The sequence below is a fragment of the Callithrix jacchus genome, chromosome 1, assembly GCF_049354715.1.
Source record: "Callithrix jacchus isolate 240 chromosome 1, calJac240_pri, whole genome shotgun sequence".
Lineage (NCBI taxonomy): Eukaryota > Metazoa > Chordata > Mammalia > Primates > Cebidae > Callithrix > Callithrix jacchus.
In genome coordinates, this window is record NC_133502.1 from 199968180 (window position 1) to 199994265 (window position 26086).

The 26086-nt window shown below is 53.5% G+C and overlaps 1 protein-coding gene, 1 long non-coding RNA gene and 1 other non-coding gene across 30 annotated transcripts in view; all 3 read right to left on the reverse strand.

Moving 5' to 3' along the window:
* Nucleotides 1–440: 440 nt before the first annotated feature.
* LOC144577698 (uncharacterized) lies at nt 441–10027 on the reverse strand. The gene is made up of 4 exons (XR_013522211.1): nt 9940–10027; nt 5877–5962; nt 3247–4195; nt 441–1281 (listed from the first exon to the last, which is right to left on the reverse strand). It is a non-coding gene; the product is annotated as an uncharacterized LOC144577698 (long non-coding RNA).
* A 3279-nt stretch (nt 10028–13306) lies between these two features.
* The window catches only part of AP1B1 (adaptor related protein complex 1 subunit beta 1), a 113123-nt gene continuing 100343 nt past the window's right edge, over nt 13307–26086 (reverse strand). For 5 of the 28 annotated variants that reach the window (XR_013522123.1, XR_013522122.1, XR_013522124.1 and 2 more), the window contains 7 exons: nt 24566–24709; nt 20073–20218; nt 17631–17760; nt 17293–17377; nt 16240–16326; nt 15992–16097; nt 13307–14503 (listed from right to left, as the gene is read on the reverse strand). Coding sequence is in view for 19 of the 28 variants with exons in the window: in XM_054245741.2 (XP_054101716.1) it covers nt 15803–16146; nt 16240–16326; nt 17293–17377; nt 17631–17760; nt 20073–20218; nt 24566–24709; nt 25315–25335 (957 nt within the window). In the remaining 9 variants the exon portion in view is untranslated. Of the gene's footprint in view, nt 14504–15707; nt 16147–16239; nt 16327–17292; nt 17378–17630; nt 17761–20072; nt 20219–24565; nt 24710–25314; nt 25336–26086 lie in introns of those variants that run through there. The other 23 variants (XM_078337331.1, XM_017978894.4, XM_078337326.1 and 20 more) reach the window with 9 other exon arrangements.
* On the reverse strand, nt 18969–19064 carry LOC118148470 (small nucleolar RNA SNORD125). Its single transcript, XR_004735292.1, has one exon. It is a non-coding gene; the product is annotated as a small nucleolar RNA SNORD125 (small nucleolar RNA).

Consider the following 26086-nt stretch of genomic DNA (forward strand, 5'->3'; position numbering starts at 1 on the left):
TTGAAATCTCCTCTGAGGTCCCGCCTACCTTCCTCCTACCCATGGGGTAAATGGCCCACACTAGGCAATATCCAAACAGCGGTCCTCGAGGGCAAGTGGACACAGAAGGTGCGGAGAGCACACCGAGTCACAGCCGCCTAGCCCCAGATCCCTGTCCCGGCAAGGCTGGAGCACCTCCATCACTAAGGCCATGTTTTCTGCCTGAGTTGCAACCCGTAGCTCCCCTCAAAGGGGTGCAACCTGCAAAACAGATGCCCAAAGCCCAAGTTCCCCCTCCCTGGAGCTAGTGGAGAAGCTCCTGCCCCATCACAGCTTGGAAAGCCTGGGTTAGCCCAGCCCCCGATCCTCTGCCTCTGCTCTCCTCCCGGCGGTGTGCGGGCTCCCACGTCTCTGACCTGCACATGACAGTGCTCAAGAAATGGCCAAAATGCACAGCTATCTCTGCACTGACTAAAGAGTTCATTTATTCATATCCTCAACAAATATTCCAAGTCTTATTGCTTGTCAGGAGGCTGAGATGGATTTTAAAAACAGAAAACAGAAAAAAACAAATGTTCTTCCTTAGGAGAGAGGGTTCTAGAACACATGGGATCTAGGAACTGTCAAAGCACAGACAATGTACCTGCCCCAGCCCAGGGGAAGTAGAAGAGCTAAATCCTGAAGAGGGAGGAGCACATCCTCCAGGGAGCCCATCCATCATGACAACCAGCAAGTGTCTCCAGGACAATGGCTCTGCTTTAATCCTTCCATGCTGGATCAGGGGCTGGGGTCCACTTTCACTCCTCTCCTTAGCCACTAGGGAGCTCAGAAGCACCTCTGTCCAGTGTTCCAGGTCTTTTAGCTCAGTGAGTGGAGACTGCTGGCTTCATCTTTCTTTCCTACGATGATATTTCCCTTCACTTGATGTCCCCTTTCACGTTGTAACTTTTCAGACTTCTGGTTTTTGTTGTTTGAGATACGGTCTTGCTCTGTCACTCAGGCTGGAGTACAGTGGTGCAATCATAGCTCACTGCTTCCTCGACCTCCTGGGGTCAAGTGATCCTTCTTGCTTCAGCCTCTGAAGTAGCTGGGACTGCAGGTGCACACTATGACATCCAGATAATTTGTTTATTTTTATTTTTTGTAGAGGTGTAATCTCACCATGTTGCCCAGGCTGGTCTTAAACTCCTGGCTTAAGTGATTCTCCCTCCTCAGCCTCCCAAAGTACTGGAATCACAGGTGTGAGCCACCATGTCCGGCCAAACTTTTCAGGCTTCTGGGTTTTGTGAGCTGCTTCACTTCCTTTGGGGAATAAGGCAAGGAATAAATAACAAGGCACTCAGTAACTCAGTAGTGTGTGGAGCGGACAGCGGATGTTTTTCTTTCTTTTTTTTTTTGAGACGGAGTTTCCCTCTGTTGCCCAGGCTGGAGTGCAATGGTGCCATCTTGGCTCAAGACAAACTTCCGCCTCCCAGGTTCATGGGATTCTCCTGCCTCAGCCTCCCATGTAGCTGGGATTACAGGCATCTGCCACCATGCCAGCTAATTTTTGTATTTTTAGTAGAGACAGAGTTTCGCCATGTTGGCCAGGCTGGTCTCGGACTCCAGACCTCGTGATCCACCTGCCTTGACCTCCCAAAGTCGTTTTTTTGTTTTGTTTTGAGACGGAGTCTTGCTCTGTCACCCAGGACGTTTTTTTGTTTTGTTTTGTTTTGAGACGGAGTCTTGCTCTGTCACCCAGGCTGGAGTGCAACGGCATGATCTTGGCTCACTACAACCCCCACCTCCTGAATTCAAGCAATTCTCCTGTCAGCCTCCCAAGTAGCTGGGACTATAGGCGCATGCCACCAGGCCCAGCTAATTTTTGTATTTTTAGTAGAGTTTCACTATATTGGTCAGGCTGGTCTTGAACTCCTGACCTCAGGTGATCCACCCGCCTTGGCCACTCAAAGTGCTGGGGTTTCAGGCGTGAGCCGCCGCACCTGGCCCAGAACGGTCTTTTTTAAAGTCTTCTCAATGCTAGGCACACTCCCGCCCACCCCTGGGTGTTCCTCCTCTGGAAACCCTTCCTTGCTTCTCTTTCTGATGATGCAGACAGAGCTGTATGTGAGGCGTCTCTGGTACCCACGTGTATTTTGGATGGCAAGGAGAAGGGGCACCATTGACTGGGAACATCCTGAGGCTCCCACCAAACCCTGCAAACCCCACAAGCATGTCACGTTCTCTAGGAAACTCTCACAGCAGCATTCCTAGCAGCAGTGCCCATTTATCAAGGGCCTGCGATGTGCCAAGCCTGAACCACAGTGTTGTGCTCAGAGGCTCCCAGGGACACCATGATTGGGCCACAGTTGCCCGGCAGGAAAATGGCAGCACAGGGACCAGAACCTAGGCCCTTGGCCTCCAGAGCTGGCTTTCTGAGAAGCCTAGCTTCATCTGGACCCAAAGGGCTCTAAGGAAGTGCTCAACTGAAGCTCCGCACTGAAGCCCCCTGTGGGGATGGACTTGGGAGAGGCCTCTAGGAGACCCCTAATCCACGGGGGCTGAGCTGAGCCCCTATGAGAGTGGGCAGCCCTTTGTGAGGCTTCCCAAAGACTGGCAGGCTCGGTCTGCCTGTCTGCCTGGGATGTGGATTTCAGGGTTCTCTCATCATTCCCTTCACTCCTTCCCAAGGAAAGGCTGTGAGGCTCTTGCCTGCTACCCCCGCTCTAATCCCTATTCCCCAGGGGCTTCCCGGGCGTTCCTCACATGCCCCCATTCAGTGCTCCAGGGACCACCCGCCAACCACACATCTGCTCCTTTAGCAGATGGGACTGGCACTGGGCACAGTGGCCAAGGTGGTCCTTGCTTGCCCTCTGTGGCAGGGAGAAAGAGACAGACATGCAGCTAGGGAGGGACAGGTGAAGACAGGAGCCCTGGGCTGGTTCAGGCCTGGGGAGGTGAGGAGGTCTAGGGAGGCACCAGCCTGGTGAGAGGTGAGGGGCTTATACAGATGGTGGGGAGGGCTGGGTAGGGGCAGGCACTGGGTGGGGAATTCTGCTTCCCCCAGTTCATTGTCCACAGCCTCCTAACACCAGCCACCTAGACTTCACCCATATGGCTTCTTCCCAACTGGGCCTGATTCCAGCCCATCCCTGGAGTCAGGCACCACAGACTGTATCCAGCTCCCAGGGGTGTTTGTTGTGGACTCCTCTGCTGGGCCGTGCCAGTGACCACTAAGTATGGTCTGTCCTGGCCAGGAATCATGGCTCCACACCAGCAGTAACTCACCTCCTGCAGCCATGAATGGGGGTCACAGCTCACATGCTTGGGGTGTAGTGGGTCCTTGGATATCCTAATGGTGACTCCCACTGATCGCAGCCAGGCAGCTTCTTGAAGGCTGGTCTTACAGCCATCAGGACATGAGGCCGGGCAGGGCTGGGCTTCCAAGCATCTGAAGGTTTCTTCTCTTGGGTTTGAAACTTCCTTCCAGGTCTGTGTCAGCTGTGTAAGCTACTTACATTCTCTGCACCCTGGCCTGGGTGCAGTGGCTCACGCCTGTAATCCCAGCACCTTGGGAGGCCAAGGTGGGAGGATCGCTTGAACCCAGGAGTTCCAGACCAGCCTGGGCAATATAGTGAGACCTCGTCTCTATAAAAAAATTTAAAAAATTGACCAGGTACAGTGGCTCACGCCTGTAACCCCAGTATTTTGGGAGGCCGAGGTGGGTGAATCACAAGGGCAGGCATTCGAGACCAGCCTGGCCAACATAGCAAAACCCCGTCTCTATTAAAAATACAAAAAATATACAAAACTTAGCAGGGTATGGTGGCGGGGGCCTGTAAACCCAGCTACTCCAGAGGCTGAGGCAGGAGAATCACTTGAACCCAGGAGGCAGAGGTTGCAGTGAGCTGATATCATGCCACTGCACTCCAGCCTGGGTAACAAAGTGAGAATCCATCTCAAAAAAAAAGGTAATAATTAGCTTCGTGTGGTGGTGCACACCTGTGGTCCCAGCTACTTGGGTGGCTGAGGTGGGAGGATCGCTTGAGCCCTGGAGGTCGAGGCTGCAGTAAGCCATGATCACACCAATGTATACCAGCCTGGGCCACAGAGCGAGACCCTGTCTCAAAAAGAAGAAAAGACCCTGTCTCAAAAAAGAAACAAAAAAACACCCTCTGCTTCTCAGTTTCCTTCTCTGTGAAGGGAATATTATTTGTCCCGACTTGTGGGATGCAGTCTGAAGTTGTGGGACGCAGTAAGATGATACAAAGAGAAAAACAAGACAACTTGTTAAAATTGGGGAGATTAAATTTACACATAAAACTTCCATTTTTATATGTAATAGCTACAAATACGAAACATAATGGAGGGATATGTGTGTGTATATGGGTAAACAGGTACACATGTTTTCTAGCTCTGTCAGCTAAGAGAGCCTGGAAGAAGTGACACCCAGTGGCAATGAATACATCTAGCACCTAGCTCTTGGTTTCTTTCCTTTTTATTAAAAATTAATTTATTGATTGATTTTTTCACCCAGGCTGGAGTGCAGTGGCACAATCTTGGCTCACTTCGACCTCTGCTTCCCAAGTTCAAGCGATTCTCCTGCCTCAGCCTCCCAAGAAGCTGCGACTACAGGTACCTGGCACCAGGCCCGGCTAATTTTTTGTATTTTTAGTAGAGACAGCGTTTCACCATGTTGACCAGGATGGTCTCGATCTCTTGACCTTGTGATCTGCCCGCCTTAGTCTCCCAAAGTGCTGGGATTTCAGGCGTGAGCCACTGAGCCCGGCCTAATTTATTTATTTATTTTTGAAACAGGGTCTCACTCTGTCATCCAGGCTGGAGTGCAGAGGCACAAACATGGCTCACTGCTTGAGCCTCAAACCTCCAGGGCCTAAGCAATCCTCCCATCTTAGCCTCCCTAAGTAGCTGGGACTACAGGCACACACCACCACACCCAGCTAAATTTTTGCATTTCTTTGTAGAAACAGGGTTTTGCCATGTTGCTCAGGCTGATCTCAAGCAATCAGCTTGCCTGAGCCTCCCAAAGAGCCAGGATTACAGGTATGAGTCACTACATCCAGCCGCTCTTGATTTCTAATACTGTTCTCCAGTGAAAGGAACCTGGCCCCTGAGAGAGAGGACTGCCTCCAGGGTTGGGGCAGGACCAGTATAAGATGATCCTGGAGCATCTTATGGTGGCAGAAAGGAAGGAAGTGCTCAAAAACAAGGATGGTGGTATGTCACAGGGACACAGGAACCTTCTGGAAGGGGCTCCTGGTGGCCAAACCTGGAACAATTCAAGTAACAAAGTAAACAATGTTGTATGGGATTAAGCCCAGATCATACAATAGACATCCATGAGTCCACACCAATATAAATGACTGCATAAATAAATGTAATCATTCAGCTTGCCTGCTCCCAGGAAAAAAAGTCCATCTGAGAAGAAACAAGTCTTCCTCACAGAATTCCAAACATCCTCATTTAGCTACTCCCTGCCCCTTTCCAGAGTGTAGGCTGCATTTAGTGATTTGCATCCAAAGAATACAGTACAGAAAGGGGGCTGGCTGGGTGCGGTGGCTCATGCCTGTAATCCCAACACTTTGGGAGGCTAAGGCTGGTGAATCACTTGAGTCCAGGAGTTCAATACCAGCCTGGGCAACATAGTGAGACCTCCTCATTACTAAAAATAAAAATAATAATAATAAACAAAATTAGCCAGGTGTGGTGGTGCATCCCTGCAGTCCCAGCTACTTTGGAGGCTGAGGTGGGAGGATCAACTGAGTGTGAGAGGTCAAGGCTGTAGTGAACTGTGTTTGTGCCTCTGCACTGGAGGACAGAATGAGACCCTGTCTTAAAAAAAAAAAAAGGAGAAAATAACTTCACAGTAGAGAAACCTGCAAACATGCAAACATTACCTTGGCCAGGTGATCCAGGCAAATGTGACGGTTAGCATGTCACTCTGATATGCTGGGACAGGAAAGACACCTGTGTGGTATTCTTCCTAAAAAAACATAATCCCAGGCTGATCATGAGAAAAACACCCAAAAAACCCAAACTGAGGGACTGTCTACAGAGTAACCAAGCAGGACTCCTTGAAACAGTCAAGGTCATGAAATACCAAGAATATCTGAGAAACTCTCACAGATATAAGGAAACATGAGCACCACGTGGAATGTGGGATTCTGGAAAAGAAGGAGGACACCAGTGGAAAACTAGTGAAACCTGAATAAAAAATGAAGCGGACTGCCAGGCACAGTGGCTCACGAATGTAATCCCAGCACTTTGGGAGGCTGAGGCAGGCAGATCACTTGAGGTCAGGAATTTGAGACCAGCCTGGCCAACACTGTGAAACCCCACCTCACTAAAAATACAAAAATTGGCCGAGCACGGTGGCTCACACCTATAATCCCAGCACTTTGGGAGGCCGAGGCAGGTGGTAGATCATGAGGTCAAGAGATCGAGACCATCCTGGTCAACATGGTGAAACCCCGTCTCTACTAAAAATACAAAAATTAGCTGGGCATGGTGGCGCACGCCTGTAGTCCCAGCTACTTGGGAGGCTGAGGCAGGAGAATTGCTTGAACCCAGGAGGCAGAGGTTGCTGTGAGCCGAGATCGCGCCATTGCACTCCAGCCTGGGTAACAAGAGTGAAACTCTGTCTCAAAACAAAAAACAAACAAAAAAATATATAAATTAGCTAGGCATGGTGGCACGTGCCTATAATTCCAACTACTCAGGAAGCTGAGGCAGGAGAATCGCTTGAACCCGGCAGGTAGAGGTTACAGCGAGTCAAAATCATGCCACTGCACTCCAGCCTGGGCGATAGAGTGAGACTCTGTCTCAAAAAGAAAAATAACTAAATGGGTGCTTTTAAATTATATCAGATGTAATTTATGTTACTTTGTATTACAAACATATATTACTTCTATATTCATATATATTTATAAATACATGCTCACATTCTAAATACATATGGAAAATAATGGAAGAGGGTCCATTTACAAAATAAATCAACAGAAAATACTCAGGACTACATGTAGAACAAATGTGTGTGCAAGAACTTTTACATGAAGAAAACTTAAAATATTACAGAGACATAGAAGAAAACCTGAATCAATGGGAAAGCATCTACTCCTGTTCTTAACATATAAAGATCCAATATTATTATTTTATTTATTTACTTTTTTGAGATGGAGTCTCACTCTGTTGCCCAGGCTGGAGTGCAGCAGCACAATCTCAGCACATTGCAACCTCTGCCTCCTGGGTTCAAGCTATTCTCCTGCCTCAGCCTCTCGAGTAGGTGGGATTACAGGTGCGCGCCACCAGGCCCGGCTAATTTTTTGTATTTTTAGTAGAGATGGGGTCTCACCATGTTGGCCAGCCTGGTCTCGAACTCCTGATCTCAGGTGACCCACCCGCCTCAGCCTAAGAAAGTGCTGCGATTACAGGCATGAGCGACCGTGCCTGGCCAGATCCAATATTATTACTGACATCATTACAAGAAGGTCATTCTCCATAAATTAATGTAAACATTTGATGTGATCCAAATAATACGATCAAATTTTTTTTTTTTTTTTTTTGAGATGGAGTTTCGCTCTTGTTACCCAGGCTGGAGTGCAATGGCGCGATCTCGGCTCACCACAACCTCCGCCTCCTGGGTTCAGGCAATTCACCTGCCTCAGCCTCCTGAGTAGCTAGGATTACAGGCACGGGCCACCATGTCCAGCTGATTTTTTGTATTTTTAGTAGAGATGGGGTTTCACCATGTTGATGGTCTCGATCTCCTAACCTCGCGATCCACCTGCCTCGGCCTCCCAAAGTGCTGGGATTATGGGCGTGAGCCACTGTGCCAGGCCTCAATTTTTTTTTTTTTTTTTAGACAGAGTTTTTCTCTTGTTGCCCAGGCTGGAGTGCAATGGCATGATCTCAGCTCACCACAACCTACACCTCCCAGGTTCAAGCGATTCTCCTGCCTCAGCCTCTCGAGTAGCTGGGATTACAGGTATGCGCCACCACGCCTGGCTAATTTTGTATTTTTAGTAGAGACAGGTTTCTTCATGTTGGTCAGGCTGGTCTTGAACTCCCGACCTCAGGTGGTCTGCCTACCTCGGCCTCCCAAAGTGCTGGAATTACAGGTGTGAGCTGCTGCACCAGCCATTTCTTTTTTTCTTTTTTTTTTTTTTTAGGACAGACTAGTTCTAAAGTTCAAATAGAAACAAGTGGGAATAAGAGGGTACAAGAAGTTATTAAAATATGGCCGGGAGCTGTGGCTCACACCTGTAATCCCAATGACTTGAGAGGCTGAGGCAGGATGAATGCTTGAGCCCAGGTGGTCAAGGCTGCCATGAGCTATGATCGTGCCACTGCATTCCAGCCTGGGTGAGAGTGAGACCCTGACTCAAAAAATTAAAAACATGGTTGGGTGCAGTGACTCATGCCTCTAATCCCAGAACTTTGGGAGGCCGAGGCAGGTGGATCACTTGAACTCAGGAGTTCAAGACCAGCCTGGGTAACATGGGGAAACCCCATCTCTACAAAAAACACAAAAATTAGTAAGGTATGATAGCTCTTACCTGTAATCCCAGCTACTTGGGAGGCTGAGACAGGAGGATCACTTGAGCCTGGGAGGTGGAGGTTTCAGTGAGTTGAGATTGCACCACTGCACAATGGCCTGGGCAATAGGAGTGAGACCCTGTCTCAACAATAAATTATAAATGAATAAAATAAAAATCAGCTGGGCATGGTGGCTCACGCCTGTAATTCCAGCACTTTGGGAGGCTGAGGTGGACAGATCATGAGGTCAGGAGTTCGACCAGTCTGGCCAACATAGTGAAACCTCATCTCTACTAAAAATCCGAAAAATTAGCCAGGTGTGGTGGTGTGTGCCCGTAATCCCAGATACTCGAGAGGCTGAGGCAAGAGAATCATGTGAACCTGGGAAGAGGAGGTTGTAGTGAGCCGAGATTGCGCCATTGTACTCCAGCCCAAGCAACAGTGTGAGACTCTGTCTCAAAAAAAATTTAAAGGCTGGGCAAGGTGGCTCACGCCTGTAATCCCAGCACTTTGGGAGGCTGAGGCAGGTGAATCATGAGATCAAGAGATCAAGACCATCCTGGCCAACATGGTGAAACCTTGTCTCTACTAAGAATATAAAAGATTAGCTGGGTGTGGTGGCACATGCCTGTAATCCCAGCTACTTGGGAGGCTGAGACAGGAGAATTGCTTGAACCCAGGAGGTGGAGGTTGTGGTGAGCCGAGAATGCACCATTGCACTCCAGCTTGGGCAACAAGAGAGAAACTTCATCTCAAAAAAAAAAAAAATTTTTTTTTTAATCAAATAAAAACAAAAGGTTGGGCACAGTGGCTCATGCCTGTAATCCCAGCACTTTTGGAGGCCAAGGCACACGAATCACTTGAGGTTTGGAGTTCAAGACCAGCATGACCAACATGGAGAAACCCTCTCTCTACTAAAAAATATGAAATTAGCCAGGCGTGGTGGCACATGCCTGTAATCCCAGCTACTCAGGAGGCTGAGGTAGGAGAATCGCTTGAACCCGGGAGGCAGAGGTTGCAGTGAGCCGAGATTGTGCCATTGCACTCCAGCCTGGGCAACAAGCGCTAAACTCCATCTCGAAAAATTAAATAAAAAATAGCCGAGTGTGGTGGCTCACGCCTGTAATCCAAGCACTTTGGAGGCCAAGGTGGGCGGATCACTTGAGGTCGGGAGTTCAAGACCAGCCTGACCAACATGGTGAAACCCCATCTTAAAACAAATAAATAAAAATAAAAGTTATCAAAACATGAATAGACAAATTCTCTGATATAGAACAGAGTCCAGAAAAACACCCAAATATATGTGGAATTTTAGAATATGATAAAAGTGGCATTTCAGATCTGTGGGGAAAAGATGAATTATTCAGTAAATGGTGTGGAGACAAGTGGGGAAGCATCTGGGAAAAGGGGAAATTGGATCCCTACCTCATTCCTACAGAAAGCCCAGATGGGACAGGATTGAAACGCAAAAGCCAAGAGCAGACAAGCACTAGAAAGAAAAAATTAAAAAAAAAATACACCTTAAAAAGCCCAGTGTCAGCATGGAAAGTAAAAAGCAATAACAAAATAGGGACAAATAATGTTACATCAGTAAGAAAAGGATCAATAATCAGATAGAAAAATGACAGAAAATGTGAAGACAGCTCACAGGAAGGGACCCACAAGTGGCTCAAAAACACATGCAAAGTGGCACATTGAAAACTCGGGAAGGGCCGGGAGCAGTGGTTCATGCCTGTAATCCCAGCACTTTGGGAAGCTGAGGCAGGCAGGTTGTTGAGCCCAGGAGGTTGAGACCAGCCTGGGCAACATGAAAAGACCATCTCTACAAAAAAATAACAAATTTGCTGGGTGTGGTGGTGTGCACTTGTACACTTGTAGTCCCAGCTACTCAGGAGGCTGAGGTGGGAGGATCACTTGAGCCTGGGAGGTTAAGACTGCAGTAGCCATGAATATACCACTGCACTCCAGCCTGGGTGAGAGACTCTGTCTTAAAAAAAAAAAAAAAAGGCTGGACGAGGTGGCTCACTCCTGTAATCCCAACAATTTGGGAGGCTGAGGCGGGCAGACCACCTGAGGTTGGGAGTTCGAGAGCAGCCTGGCCAACATGGTGAAATCCCATCTCTACTAAAAATAGAAAAAATAATTAGCTGGGTGTGGTGCTGTGCTCCTGTAATCCCAGCTACTCAGGAGGCCGAGGCATGAGAATTGCTGGGAGACGGAGGTTGCAGTGAGCTGAGATTATGCCATTGCACTCCAGCCTGGGCGACAGAGCAAGGCTGTCTCAAAAAAAAAAAAAAAAAAAAAAAAAGAATACCACACAGCTGTTTAAAAAAAATAAAAAGCAGGAGGACACTCTCTATAATGGGCTAATAATGGAAAAACCTCTGCGATATAAGCCCAGCATATATTCCATGCTACCATTTCTATACAAGAAGGGAAAAAATCAATCCACCGTAGGCATCATTGAGTCTCTTTGGATAGTTACATTGGTTTCCTTTAGGGAGGAAAATGAGGGAAAAGGGAAGATTTTTATATCTATCTTGTCTTTTACATTTCGACCCATGTGAATGTGTTACCTTTTCAAAACGAGAGCTAAAATAGAAAACGCATCTTGTGTATACCCTCCGTTCAGCAGTTCCGGACTGGATCCTACAGCTACGTCCCTGCCTATGAGCAAGGGTGTATGTGGGAGGTATTCGAGGCAGCATTTCTTAGGCTGCAGAAACAGCCTGAATGCCCCACAGCAGGGACTGGCTAATCCTCACACAAGGGAGGCTGAGGGGGTCTGTCTGCTCGTACTGATAGAGAAACAGCTCCAGAAATGACTGTCAGGTCAGAGATGCCCCGGGCTGGCAGTGTCTAGGTGTGCTATCATTCGTTTAGGAAATCTCTCCATGGATTTGCTTATACACATGTGCAGAATATCCGTGGATGAAAAGCAAAATCCAGCCACGTCTGCCTTTAGGAAGGAAACTAAGGACGGGGATGGGTGAGAGGGAGAACTTGAATCTGTCTGGGTGACCTCGCCATGGTCCTGAATTACTTGCTCCATAAAAACAAACACAAACCACTAGCTGAAGATTAAAGTGTGAAACCAGGTCCCACAAGAGCCTTAGCAGTGTCTGGCGCACAGGGGAACCCATCAGCCCTTGGGTGTGTTGGACCCTCCAGAAATAACTGGTTGCTCTTGTTGGATTTCCTGATGGCTGAGAAGGTTCAAGACACTGGGGAAATCTTCCCAAGAAAAGCCAGGGAAGTTCCCCAAGCTGCGGATTCCAAGGCCTCCAAGAGGCGAGGGGGGAGGCCTGAGCACATCAGGACCAGGAAGGCCATGTGAGCAGGAGGGAGGCCGCCTGTGATGACCCTTGGAGGTGAGAGGGACAGGGAAGCTGAAGGGCACAGACTGGATATGTCCTAAAGCACTCTTCCTAAAGGGGAAGCCTCAAAGGAGTATCCTGTGTGCCTGCTCTCCTGATGCAGTGGTGTGGGGGACTGGGAGCATGAAGGCCCTCCCTGCCTCAGTTTCCCCATGTGTGGCCTCTACAGTATGTGCTGGGCACCATGGGGGTGAAAGAGGGCCCAATTGTGGTGAGGCACCACACACAGTCACCTGAGGCTTGAGCAGACTGATTCAAACCTGAGGTTTCCAGGGATGATGGTCCACTTTTCTCACCAGCGCTCTTCACCCAGGTGGCTTGTCCTGGGCCTCCGGTGGGGACATCAATCCCACAATTGTACTCTCCTGGCCTTGCGATGGAGGGGTGGGGAGGCGAAGTGCCAAGTCCCCCAAATGGCTGAGCCGGCAGGCCACAGGAGTGGTGGCAGCTGCTCTGCAGGCAGACCACACAGGTGTTGGGCTCAGGGGAGGCAAGTGACATGGCAGGGTGACGGTACTTGTCATCAAGGGTTCACCAACCTCTAGTCCCATGGCAGGAGGAGGACTCCAGCTACAGGGACTCAGGTGAGGCAAGAACCAGGGTTGTGCAGTCAAGGGCCTTGGTTGGTTCTAGACTCTATGGAGGGGCCGCCACAGGGGATACACCTTGAGCCCTTGACCCTGGGGTCCCCAGGGCAGCACAGTGACACTTCAGAGGTCTCAGGTGGGGCAGTGGAGGGCCAGGGGTCCCTGTGATGCCTGGAAGAGGGCAGACTGTCTTCACCCAGCTTCCAGCAGCCAGGAAGGCAGAGGCGTGTATGAGGTGGGCAGTGTCGGGGGGGGGCGCTGAGTGCACACAGAACATGAAGGAGCAGCTGGGGCTGAAACAGGCTGAGGGGCAGCTGGGCTGCTCCTCCCTCAGAAGCAGGCTGAGGCCCACCAGCCAACAGGCAGCTCGGCCGATGAAGCCCCCCCGCCCAGGGTCTGGCTGCCCTCACCTGGGAGCCAGGCCAGTGTCAGGACTGGGGCCACACAAGGTGTCCTGGGTGGTGGCTAGCCTGGTCCATGTGCCCACCCCCTCTCCCACGGCTGCCCTGTTCATGCCCCCTGGAGCCTCCCAGATGATAGGGAGCTGGAGAAAACCACAAGGGGAGCCCAGCTTTCTGGGCAGCATCACAAGGCAAGACAGCCTCAGCTCTGGGGGAGGAGGGATCAATGGCAGGAGAGGTGCCAGGGACAGCAGCAGACCGCAGCAGTTAGTTTGCCAAGGACAGGATGGAGGGAAGGCACCGTCCTCAGAGTACCACGGGAGGGGCCATGGCTGCACACACAACTGAAGCCCTTGACTCGGGTCCCTGCAGTCCAGCACTCCCACCCAGAAGAGCCTCGGGCCTGACATACTGGCCGGGGACACACTTGATGCCATCATTTTTATTCACTTTCTCTTTCTGAAAATAAGAGTAAACATACAATATCTATTTTCTGATGATATATGTTAGATCTAGTTACTGTAGGGTCAGAAAACCATCCCCAACCACTCGGAGGCAGCTTTTAATTCTGACATTCGGTGGAGGGGAAAAAAGTGTCTGTGATTGCCAAAAGCCAAATCTTTATTATTAAACAGCAGTAACAGGAAAACCTAATGCTCTTTCAGACACAGCTGAAACCTGGGAGGCCAGGAGGAGGGCAGCAGACACTACAGAGATAACCCAAAGAAACCCAAACGGAGGCACACCTGCTCGCCCAGCCCCATCCCTCGGCTCGGTCCCTGCTGCAGGAGTCGTGGGCTCGGAGGTGACACTGAGGAATGTATCATAGGCAGTGACCATTCTTGGGGCAGAAGTGGGGAGTGGGGAATGGTGCAGCTGCCAGGGGGATAGGAACCCGAGACGGGCTCTGGGAGCTTCTGCTAGGTCTTGACTATGCAGGTCAGCCTTGGAAGGCTGTGGCCCAACTGGCACAGCTTCAGGGCACCAGCCTGGTGGCTGCGGGTGGGTGGTGCAGGCCCTGGGCTCCTCCCAACCCAGCTCTGCCCCTGTGCCGGCACTTACAGCCCCTTGAGCCCCAGGCCCTAAGCAAGCAGCTCTCCTGGTACCAAGGGTACCCCTCCCTGCAGACCTAAGCTAGGTTGGCAGGTCCATTCCATGAGAGGTGGCAGCGGGGGGCCCTTTAACACCAACCCAAGAGACCAAGGAGCCAGGGGCTGTGAATTGGAGGGGCAAGCTCCACGCTCACCCTTCAAACACAGGTTTTGTGGCCGCTCTGGCTATTTCCTTTGGTGCCCTCCTCACCTGACCCCGCATGTCACAGCCACAGGAGCAGGGGCGTCCTGGAGCATGAGGTGCACTGCGCTCTCACCCTAGGAGGGGGCAGTGCCCCAACCCAGGGATCAGGTGAGTGCTGCCATCAGGATCAGGGAGCCCCCTCGGTGGCCAGGAGCCCTGCCTGGTCCCTCCTGTGAGGAGAAAGATGTCCTGCCAACCTCAGGGGGTCTTCGATGGGGTGGGCAGGAGGCTGGGGTGGGCACTGGCTGGGGCCTCAGTTCTTGAGGATGGTCTCGTAGGCCTGGTACACATGCTGGGATACCTCTGGTGCTCGACACTTCAGGGACAGCTGTAGGGGAAAGAGGGGTCAGGGGAGAAAGTGCTCATCCCTGGGCTCCTCTCAGAAAGGAAGGGGATGGGGAGGAGAGCGGGAACCAACGGGAGAGCGTGGCGTGCACACAGCCTGGCAGCAGCTGCGCCTGGCACAGATGTGAGGGAAAGCAGAGGGGGCGGCTGTCGCAGCCAGCCGGGTGTGGACCAAATATACTTGCAGCCCACACACCTGCTGTCAGCCCAGTCACCAGAGCCCTGCTGGTGAGCAGTGTGAGTCACGAGCCGGAGGCTGCCAGGGAGTGCCCGGCCCCTCACCCTGAAGGCTGCCTGGCCCCCCGGAGTCCCTGGAGGTCTGGGGTCCTCAGGACTGAAGCCTGACAGAAAATCCCAAGGGGTGCAGAGCGCTGGGGTAGGGGGGAGCCTGGAGGGGTGCTGGGCTCATTCCTGGTTTCCTGCGTAGGAAGCAGGCATGGTAGAGACTTTGCCTCCGCTCTGTGGACTGAGCGTGAGATCACAGGCAGAGTAGAGAGGAGCCCCCACCCATCACTCTAAAGCACTGGTTCTGCAGGGTGCAGTCAGGAAGTGGGAACAGTGGAATTCTGCAGGTCAGCAGCAGCCCACAGGGCTCCTCTGTGCCTCCTAGGAAGGGCTCTGTGCACACTGTGAATGTGTGGAAGTGGGGTGTCAACACCTTAATCAGGGCCACCTGGCTGGAGCCTGCCAGGTGAGGTGAGGCCAAGAGATGAGGTGCAGACAGGAGACATGGGGTGCATGGGGGCCAGGACAGGAGCCAAGGCTGGGGAGGGCAGATGAGGAAAGAGAAAGCGATCTGCTAACCTCCAAGTCCTGCACCACGGGCACCAGCAGGGAAGGTGACATGCAGCAACCAAATATGGAAACGGAAGTTACCACCACCGAAGCCACGCTGCAGCCCCCCACCAGCCAGCACTGCCAGCAGGGCCCAGGAGGGGCAGTGTCTGGAGGACCATGCCTGCCAGAGACTCAGGGGTGCTGGGAGAAGCAGAGCATGGGGCTATCCAGGGCCCTGGAAAAGCATCGCAGGCCTCCAGGATAACTTCGTGCCCTAGGGAAGCCATCCCCTGACAGGTCTGCCTCAAGGCCTGGGAAGATAGGGCTCCTGGGAACCAATGTCCTCCTAGCCGGACATGCAGGTACTCATAGGGCAGGGCCAGGGCCTGTGCCCAGCAATGCCACTTCCCAGTCAGGGGTTGCCTAGCCAACTACACCACCTCCCAGGGCCCAATTTTACACAATCTTCTAGTCCAACTCACTGTTCTGATACCTAACTGGTGTCTTATCTGGGTAACTTGACGGGGTTGAGTTGGAAGCTTTCTAGAAAGGTCCTTCCCAGGGACAGAACTGATTCTGGTTCAAGCCAGGCTTGAAGGGACGCTTGGACCACATCCTCCACCATAGCCAGCCCCTGGCCTGGGAGGGAGAGGAGGCTCCAAGGCCGCAGGGTGGCGGGTGCTGGGGCTCTCACCGTGCAGCTGGGGTTGCCCGGCTGGATCCGCAGCTCCGCCAGCACCCAGATGCCATTGGTCAGCTTCAGGGACTGGTAGAGCATGTCCTGGCCCTCCACGTTTCTCCTGGCAACAGTGAAGATGTTGCTGCTCTGCAGTTTGCTGCTCACAGCCTCTGTGGGGTCACATGGCCATGGGAGGCCCCACAGTCAGTGCAGGGGGCCTGGGTACAGGCGAGGGGCTGGGGCCGGGGACTCGGAGTCCTTACCTGCATTGAGGGGACAGTCTCTGATCTGGAACTGGGCCTCATTCTCATTGGGAATATCCTTCCATGTGGCCAGGAACATCTGCCGGTCTGTGGGGTGAGCGGGGTCGGGGTGAGAGGTGGCCCATCATAAACCTGTGGGCCCTCCGCAGCTCAACGGGAAATGGTCTGGCCTTTATGGTGCCACCTGAAAGCTGATGACAGGCACTAGCTGCTAACCTCTAAGTCCTGCACCACGGGCACCAGCAGAGAAGGTGACATGCAGCAACCAAACACGGAGACGGATGTTACCACCACTGAAGCCAGGCTGCAGCCCCCCACCAACCAGCGCTGCCAGCAGGGCCCAGGAGGGGCAGTGTCTGGAGGGCCACACCTGCCAGAGACTCAGGGGTGCGGGGGAGAAGCAGAGCATGGGGCTGTCCAGGGCTCTGGAAAGGCAGCGCAGGCCTCCAGGATAACTGCATGCCCTGCTGCTTCCCTAAGCACACCCTCCGCTCTGTGAAGGAGGCCTTGATACTGCTTCCGAATGACCCTGGCTTCCTGCACCTGGGCCTCGGTTCTCCCCTCCCCACCTCCACACGCCTTCCTCCTCGGTGAGCCGCCTGCTGGGTAGTCACAGCCTCTGTGCAGGGCTTCTGTGGCAAGCAAGACATGGGCCAAGGGCTCCATGCAGCCAGGGGCAGGGTGCAGGCCATCCGTGTGCTGTGATCAACACCCTTCTTGGGGGTTCCAGCCAGGGCACAGAGGGGCTTACCAGGCGTGGGGCATGACCTGGGCTCTCTGCAGCCTGTGGGACAAGGCTGAGGAGTGAGCAAGAGAGCCTGGGAGTGAGGTGAATTCCATGTGGCACAGCCCACCTGTCAGACCAGAGCTGGCCACCAAGGCCCTGGGGGTCCTGGGTGTGCCCCCTCACTCCAGGCTCTGCAGGGAGCAGCGACTCCTGGACTCCAATGTGGGCAAGGCAGTCCATCCGGGCCTTGGTAAAGGCACCACCTTCTCAGGTTCCCAAGCCACAGTCCCATTTTAGGCACCCAAGGGGGCTCCCTCATGACTCACCCATCTTCCCATCCTCCACAAAGAGAATGTGCAGTGGGTACAAGGTGCTGAAGTAGAAGACATCGATGTTGTTCTTCACGGCCACCTAGGGACAAGGGGGTCCGCAGTCAAGTCCCTGGGGCTTGATACCACCTCTGAGGCCCCAGGAAGGGCACTGCTGAGCAGATTCTCTCCCAGGCCACTCCCTGGTAAACATACCCCTCATCCCCTGACCTGGGCCTCCCCAACACATCTGCAGCTAAGAGCTTGACTCCACAGACACAGCCCTCTGCTGATCCCAGTGGGGCCTGACTGGTGCGTGGGTAAGGACTGGGGTGCCCACCCTGCCTGGAACGCACCTGCAGGTTGTTCAGAGGCTCCATCTTCATGACTGAGCCCACCGTGCTGAGAGGCAGGGAGATCTCCACTGTCTGGTTGGGGCTGAGTGGCGCGTGGACCTGGAGGGGGGCGGCGGGGGCCAGGCCAAAGCTGGGGAGAGAGGAGCCCCGCAGGGATGGCAGGGGGAGCAGGTGCTGATGCAGGGCAGGTGAGCTCCTCAGGCTCGGGAGCTGGGCTGTGATCGGCAGGGAGCCTCTCACCATGCCAGCCTACCCACACTCCGGGCCCTGGAGAGAAGGATGGGCTCCCAATCCCCCTCCCCCAGATGGCCACGTGGACAAAAAGAAAGAAAGAAAGAACTTTAGGCCAGCTTCTCTGCCCTGGCCTGGCTGCAGGCCTGAAGCCCAGCTCTGTTAAGCAGGCCTTGCCTTGTCCTGCCCTTGAGGAACTCTGTCTAATGCCAGGGGTCTGGAGGGTAAGCTGCTTCTACCTTGAAAGCTCTGAGACCACCCAAGTCTCTGCTGCCAAACTCCCAAGAGGGATCTGACCATCCCAAGCAAGATGCTAGATTTTACCCTCTTGGCCAAAACTGGCCAGGGTCACACAGTGGCCACAGAGATATTCAGGAAAGCCCGGGTTCTCTGCAAACCAGCACAGTGGCAAATTAGGAAGATCTTCATGGTGTGAGACATGCCAGCCCCAGGCTCTTGGAAGTTTGTGCTCCCAGGGCATGGGAATGGGGGCATGAACGTAGTGCTTGATATACCCGGGCTGTGCATTCGATATTATACCCATTCCTAGCCTCATAAAAACAGCCAGGTACACTTCTTCCCATCTCTAGATGTGGACACCACCTCAGGGAGGAGCAGGCTTGGGTCAGACCCCATACAGTGATCGGCACTGCGGAGAATCAGAGTTTCAGTTGCCTGACACCAGTCTGTGCTCTGCCCAAGAAGCCATCAGGCCTGACTGGGACACAAAGGGAGACCACTTGGGGAACCTCAGGCCTGCCTGGCGGCTCAGCACACCAGGCTTTTCTGGAAGCTCCACTACTGCCAGCTATGTGATCTGTCCAAGGAGCCCAGGTGTCATTACCTACTAAAAAGGGGTGATGGCAGTGACTTTGCTGGGCCATCAGGTGGGTCAAGCGAGACAATACTCCCAAAGCCAGTGGCACAGTACTTGGTGCCCAGGAGGCATTCAGCACACAGTAAGCTTGCTAGAGGCAACCAGTGGGACCACCTCTCAGAGCCTGGAGCACTTCTTTGGCCTCCAGGGTCACATGAAGGTGAGTGGCAGAGCCATCCCCAGCCCCAGTCTGCCCGAGGGTCAGGACCTACTGGCCCCCAGGCTCCCCTGGGGAAGCAGCCCCTTCAGTCAACTTCTTAGAGGCTCAGTTTGCTCATCATGAGCTTGCTCAGGAAGAAGAATCATCAGGAGGGGCTGCCAGGGGTCCCCAGGAAGCCCTAGCCTCAGTGGCTGGGTCCATGACAGTGCCACACAGGCAACCTTCCCACTGATACCGAGTAGGGGACCCAGTGGGGAGGGGGCTGGAGCATCTACTGTTCCCAGAGGCCCCATCTGACACTTTGAGTCCTCTGCCATGCAGGGAGAGACTGGCAGGCAGGCTCACTCCCCACCAGCCTTCTGAGAGCTGGTCCCTAAGATAGGCCCCCCCATCCCCACTATGTGGGGTGTTTGCCAGAGGTAGGCTCCTCAGCTGAAGCAGGACGTTCCTGTCTGTAAAACACTCCTTTGGAGAGAGGAGGCAAAAATAAGGAGAGCCAGGTGTGGTGGGGTGACCCACAGTCCCAGCTACCCGGGAGGCTGAGGCAGGAGGATCGCTTGAGCTCAAGGGTTCAAGACCAACCTGGGCAATATCCTGAGCCTCCATCTAAAAAAAAAAATTAAAACTAAAAGGAGAGACGGCCTTCCCCACTCTGCCTGGTACTTTGGAGTCCATATGAAGAGGCCACTTGGGGGTAAAAATCCCACTGCTTGGCTGGGTGTGGTGGTTCAAGCCTGTAATCCCAGCACTTTGGGAGGCCGAGGTGGGTGGATTGTCTGAGCTCAGGAGTTCGAGGCCAGCTTGGTCAACATGGAGAAACCCCATCTCTACTAAAAACACAAAAAATTAGCCAGGCATGGTGGTGTGTGCCTGTAGTCCCAGCTACTCAGGAGGCTGAGGCAGGAGAATTGCTTGAACCTGGGAGGTGGAGGCTGCAGTAAGCTGAGGAGGCTCCACTGCACTCCACCCTGGGTGACAGAGCGAGACTGTCTCCAAAACAACAAAACCCAGTGCTTTAGAGAGTTCTGGCCCAAGGGATGGGGGGGAACATCCTCCAGAAAAGGGGAACCACCCTCCCCCTGCTCCACCCCTGCCTGCAGTACCCAGAACAGATTCCAAGCGGATTCTCTCCTAGGCCTCCCCTTGAGAGGTGTGCTGGCCTCAGGGAGCTCACCTGTTGCGGTTGAACTGGATGGCAAAGTCAGTCATGACCTGCAAGGCCTTGTTAGTCAGCTGCAGGTCCATGGAGATGGAGCCCACCTGGCGGGTGAAGGTACCTGAGATCTCTAGCCCCTTGGCCTTCATGGCTGGGAGCCAGACCTGCAGGGAAGAGGGTGTGGAGGGGGCAGGTGGGTGCCTCTTCCCCCAGCCCAAACTCAACAGCACACCTGAGGGTGCTTTTTCTCTCTCCTACAGGCATCTCCCAGATCCAGCGCCCCCACCTTTACTGCTAGGGAATGACCAGGTACATATAAGGAAGAGAATAATCCCATGTCCCACCTAGGACACTGCCATGACACGGCTGACTCTCAGAGCAGCTTGCAGTGGGGAGGTGCTTGGGTGACATTTAGTCCTCAGAGGGGAATGGAGGGACCTCTTGGGAAGTAGGGCTGAGGAAGGCCATAAGTCAAGGACAGAGCTCAGTGTCCAGTGGCATCCTGTGGGGCTGTCACCACCTGTCCTCCCTTGCAGGAGGCAGGGCTGGCCTTTGGCTGTAGAAACTGGTCTGACCAAGGACAGTACCTAAGAGGACCTGTCGCCTGGCTGGCCTTCCACTGCTTGGCTGCCCTTGTCATTTGAGTCTCAACTCAAGAACCACCTCCTCTGGGAAGCCTGCCCCAGGATCCCTCGACTCAGTGATGTTACAGCAGACATATATGAACTTGTGTCTGTCTCCCCTGTACCCAGAGAGCTCGCTGAGGGAAAGGCTCTATTTTTCTGTCTTTACCTCCTTGGCTCAGAGTTTGGTGTGAAACCAGTGTTTGGGGAGTGTTTGCTGAGCAATCAGCATGAGTTACAGCCCTGCCCGGGGCAGACATCCACCAGCGGTATCCTGAGGACTCAAAACACTTCAGGCGGTTACTCTCCTGTGGATGGCTTACAGGCTCCTTGGGGTCAAAAGGCTCAAACCCCACTGACAGCTTCTGCAAGCGCATCCAGTACCAACGAAGGTTCCCACTGTCTCTCAGGTTGCCAGTTTCAGAAACTGTAGAAACACTAGGCACCAGCCCCCACCCCACCCTAACCCCCTTGCGGCAGTCACGCAACCCAAGTCTCCTCGAAGCCACCTCCTACATCTGCCTCCCGGGCCTCCACTTCTCTCCATCTCCAGAGGCACCACCAGCATTTGAGCTGCCACCAGATATCCCCAGGTAAGACAGCAGCTACCAGGTGGTGCCCCGTTTCCACCCTCTCCCCCTTTCCACAGCTGTCGAAGTCATCTTGTGAAATGCAAATCTGATCATGGCACCCTGAGAAACCCCTTCCAACCCTGCAGAGGCCTCCACAGGCCTTGGCCTCCACAGCCTGGTACCCATCTGCTCCACAGGCTTGGCCTGCCCCCGCCCCGGGACCTCACACCCATTGTTCTCTCTGCTTTGAAAGTGCTTTCCCACCCCCATCCTGCTTGGTTAACCCTGAGCACCCTCTGTGCCCCCTGGCCAGATCTGTGAGGACAGAAAGCAGCCTGCTTCAGCTCTCAGCTGTGCCATGGCAGCTGAGAGTACTGCGAGGCTGGCTGAACCTGACCTGGGGCATGGCTCCCTCATGGACAACTCCCCTGGGCCCCCCATAGGGCCTCCTTTCCCCTGGCCCTCTCTCAGTTGTCCATGGCTGGGGATGGGGACCGCACTGCTCTTGGTCACTGTGGGTTCATGGTGTCTCACCCAAGTCCTAGCAGAACAGTCTTCAATCTTTACTGGATGAACCAATGAACAGTCACCTCCAAAATGCTTGAGGAGCCCAAAAGTTCTGATGCACAGCCAGCCTCACTGCCTTAGACCGGCAGGGTTGGCCAATGTCTTTAACCTCACAGGCGGGGTGTGGAAATGCATGAGAAATAAACAATTCCAGGTGGCCAAAGGGCTGTTGGGAAGATGTGGATACCTACTGACTGATTCTGAAGGGAGAGTGCACCCACACCCTAGAACCCTCCCATGACCAAGGCAGTGGGGAAAGTCCTGCCCATGTCATAAGGACTCTTCCTCCAGGGAGGCTGACCTGATGACTTGATGATCCCATCCCCTCTCCTTTCCAGCATACTCTCCTATACTCATCTGACTCTTCATAAAGACAAAGCAGAGATAACACTTCTAAGATGAGCATACGGCTGGGCATGGTGGCACACACCTGTAATCCCAGCATTTTGGGAGGCCGAGGTGGGTGGATCACCTGAGCTCAGGAGTTTAAGACCAGCCAGGCCAACATGGTGAAATCCTGTCTCTACTAAAAATACAAAAAAATTAGCTGGGCATGGTGGCAGACGCCTGTAATCTCAGCTACTTTAGGAAGCTGAGGCAGGAGAATCACTTGAACCCAGGAGGTGGAGGTTGCAGTGAGCCAAGATCATGCCATTGTACTCTAGCCTGGGTGACAAGAACAAAACTCTGTCTCAAAATAAAAAGATGAACACACAAGTCTAGTGCCAGTTTGCCAAAGGCCAGCTCCAGGCTGTCTATTCCGGGCAGCTCTGCAGTGCCTGGCAAGGGCTGGCACCCACAGGGTTACAGGAGACCTTGCTGTACTTCTGTCCCTTAGTCCTGCTTTGTACGTCTGTGGTATCAAGCTTCTGGTGAGTATGGGTTGGCCTCATGCCTTGGCACAGCCAATCTAGGTAGTAAGTCAACTGCACATGCTGTACGTCATACCATGATCCTAGCTCCTTTGGCCCTGCTGGCCCTGACACCCCACACGTGAAGGTAGGGGCATAGGTGGTTCTCACACTCTGTGGGGCCACCATCATGTAGGGGTCTGGAGCAGAGATATTAGTGTCACCTGCTTTCACTTCCAGACTCTGTCACCAGCTATGTGACCTTAGGCAAAAGCACCCAGATTTTTCAACCACGAAATGGGAGGAAGAGCCACAAGGGGCTGTCGGGAGGAGGACATGCTGGTGGTGGCTGTGGAAAGCTGTGCTGTCTCTGCACGAAGTGTGCAGCTGCTAGCATCAGAGCTGTTGTCTGCTGTGGGCCTCTCAGTGCCCAGACCCTGCCAGGGGCCTCCAGTGACCACCACTGCAGGTGCAGCTGGCACACGGTGGGAAAAGCCAGCTCAGAGAGGGGCAGGGGACCTCAAAAGAGAGAGGGGGGCTCTGGCAAATGCAGCTTCTGATCTGTTGGTCCCCTCTGGCAGCTTCCTTGACACTGACGACATGGACCACACTGAGCTTTCCTTGGTGCTTGGCCCGCATGTTCTCACACCCAAACTCAGCTCTCCTTCCCTCAGCCCTGGCTCCTCCCTCCCAGGGAGCTCTCCAGTCTGTCTGTTTCCACCCACAGGACGTCCTCGTTGTCCAGCTGCTGTAGCACTCCTCCTCCCTGCCACAGAACCCCCGCCTCGGTGCTTCTGCCCCACCCCTCCCTGCAGACGCAGCCAGGTTTCTCAAGTGCAAATCGGACTGCTTCATCCCTCTGCTCAAAACTTTCCAATGGCTCCGGCTGTGCCAGGACCAAGAGCAAATGCTCAGCCTGGCCCTGCCAGCCTTGCCAACTTCCTCCCTCACTGATCCCTAGTCTAGCCAGGAGTCTCGGGGTTGTGTCCTAGGGGGCACAGTGGGAACCTTCAGGTGGCACAACGTGTAGTGGGCCACAGTCAGGGATGCTGGACATTCTGCCACGAGACAACCACCCCACAACAAGCAACTGTCCTGCGTCCTCCAGTATTTTCTGCATGGTTTCAACATACCCAGACACTTCCAGGAACACAATTCTCAGGAAAATCGAGGGAAGCCTGTTCCTTGTCTGTCTTGGAACCTTACTGGAAGGCAGTGACCACTTCAGAAACAAATGGCACCACTGGCCAAAACACTCACGGGGGCCAGGCTACAAACACCTGGGCTGTGGCTGTGACAGTCACAGTGACTTTGCCCCGCAGCAAACACCTGGCAACTTCATGTCTTCTGGGGTGAGTGGGAGGGCATGCCCAGGCATTTATAAACTGATACATATACTTGTATTCTCTTCCTTTTATGTCTCCATGCAATGAAAGCAACTGAGTATTTTTGGAATGCTATGTGTAGGTAGGTTACACAGCCCACCAATTGCATTTAAGGAGAGGAACAGTGACAATGTAAAATGTCTATGATGACTAAGGGGTGCTGGATCTGATGGCACCGAGAACTGCTGCTCCCAGCTGACAGGCCTCTGCTGATACCCTGGCAGAGGCCTGGGTCTCCCTTTCCTCCAGGCCTTGCTACAGGCTGTTCCCTCGGCCTGCAGCCCCCTACCCACTTTTGTTCAGCTAATGAGTTTCTGCAACCCCTCCTCTGGGAAGCCTTCCTAGGCCCCCGCCAAGCCTGACTTAGCTCCTCTTCATCGGTGTCCCCATGGCCCCCGGCTTTCCTCATCAGCACTGGCCTGAGCCAATTCCACGGCCGAGGCCATTTAAAGGAGCCCACATGCCAGTCTGACTTCTCTCTGCTCCTGCCAAGAAAGAAGGCAGGTGACTTACTGCTTTGGGGGCCACATATGATCCTGACAGGGTGCCCACACCACTGGTTAGGTCAAAGAGGTCACTCAGGCCACTGCCAATGGGTGCTCCAAGATTGGCTGGTACTGCTGCTGTTGGAGGTGCCACAAAGTTGGTGCCCCCAATCTGGAAAGGGAAGAAATGAGTCAGAGGCAACATCAGGGGCAGGGACATCAGGGGCTGGGAATGAGTATAGCCACCTGGCTCTTTAGAATACACCAGGGGCCAGGGGCAGGGCAGCCTCCACATCAAGTCTAAGTTATAGAAATGAGTCAGAGAGGTGGGTGGAGAAGAGAGGCTGAGCCCTCCCATGCCCTGCAAGCCTTGAGCCTTAGGAGTAACCTCTGGGAAAGGGCTAGGGACGCTCCCAAATTGACACGCAGCCCATGGATAAAAGGTCCCGAGACACACAGCTGGGTGGAGACATGCTATGCAGACGGGTGCTCTCCCTTCAGGACATCAGAGAGGGTTTGTGGAACTGAGGGCTGACAATCCCAGGGATGACAAGATGATGTGTCATGGGTGGTGAGGACTGGGCAAGAATCCATGGCTATGGGGCCCAGTGGCAGCTGGATGCCAGTTGGTCAGGGCAGAGGCTGCCAGGACACTGGACCAAGGTAGTGGCTCAGCAGGCAGGGCTGCTTTGACATCACCCGCCCCTTGGGATGCTGGGTCGGTGCTTTTGGGAGGAGCAAGGACGAAGGCTTGGTGACGCAAGGGTTGAACCATACCCCTTCAGGCTCATCCCCCATCTCCAAGCGGAAGCAGGCAGGTGAAGAGAAGAGGCAGCCACATGCAGAGAGAAAAGCCAGGAAGGAAGAGAGAGAGAGACGAGAGAAGGGAAGGAGGGAAGAGATGAGTCAACTGTAGCTCCATCCGAGAGGAGTGTGGTGTGAGGGTGTGCCGGGGCCTACCAGAGGCCCAGACCTGTCTCTATGAAAGGCACCACCCCCACGCCTTCACCCAACACCCTCCTGTCCTGCACCACAGCCCCTCCCATCTCACTCTAGCAACACTGATTGCCAGGCTCCTGCCTTCATGCTGCCCCTGTGGGGACCTGAGCCGAGCACAGCCAAATGAAGAGGCTTAGCCACCCCCAGTTGCCTGAGGATGCCCCAGGGAGATACCTAGGTCAATCTCACCACTCCCCTCTCTCCCTGACCTCCCATGCTCTCTCAAATAGGCCTGGCTGGGCTGCTATTCCCAGCTGGGGCAGCATGAGGGTAAGTGGACACAAGTCTGATTCCTCAAAGCCAGGAACACCCTCGCCTTACAGGGCAAAGGTGACCGTGACGCCAGGATCAGGGCAAGGGCTAGGATGGGCTCCCTGCCTGGGGTCTCCTGGGACTCCAAGGTCTAACAAGGGAGTGGAATCCTGTCTGCACTCAGGCTGTGTGACCTCAGAGGGAAGGCTGCCTGGCCTCTCTCAGTCTTGGCCTTCTCATCATAAGTAGGGAGCTCACAATTGCCTCCGAGGGCAGATGGTAAGGACTCAATAGAATG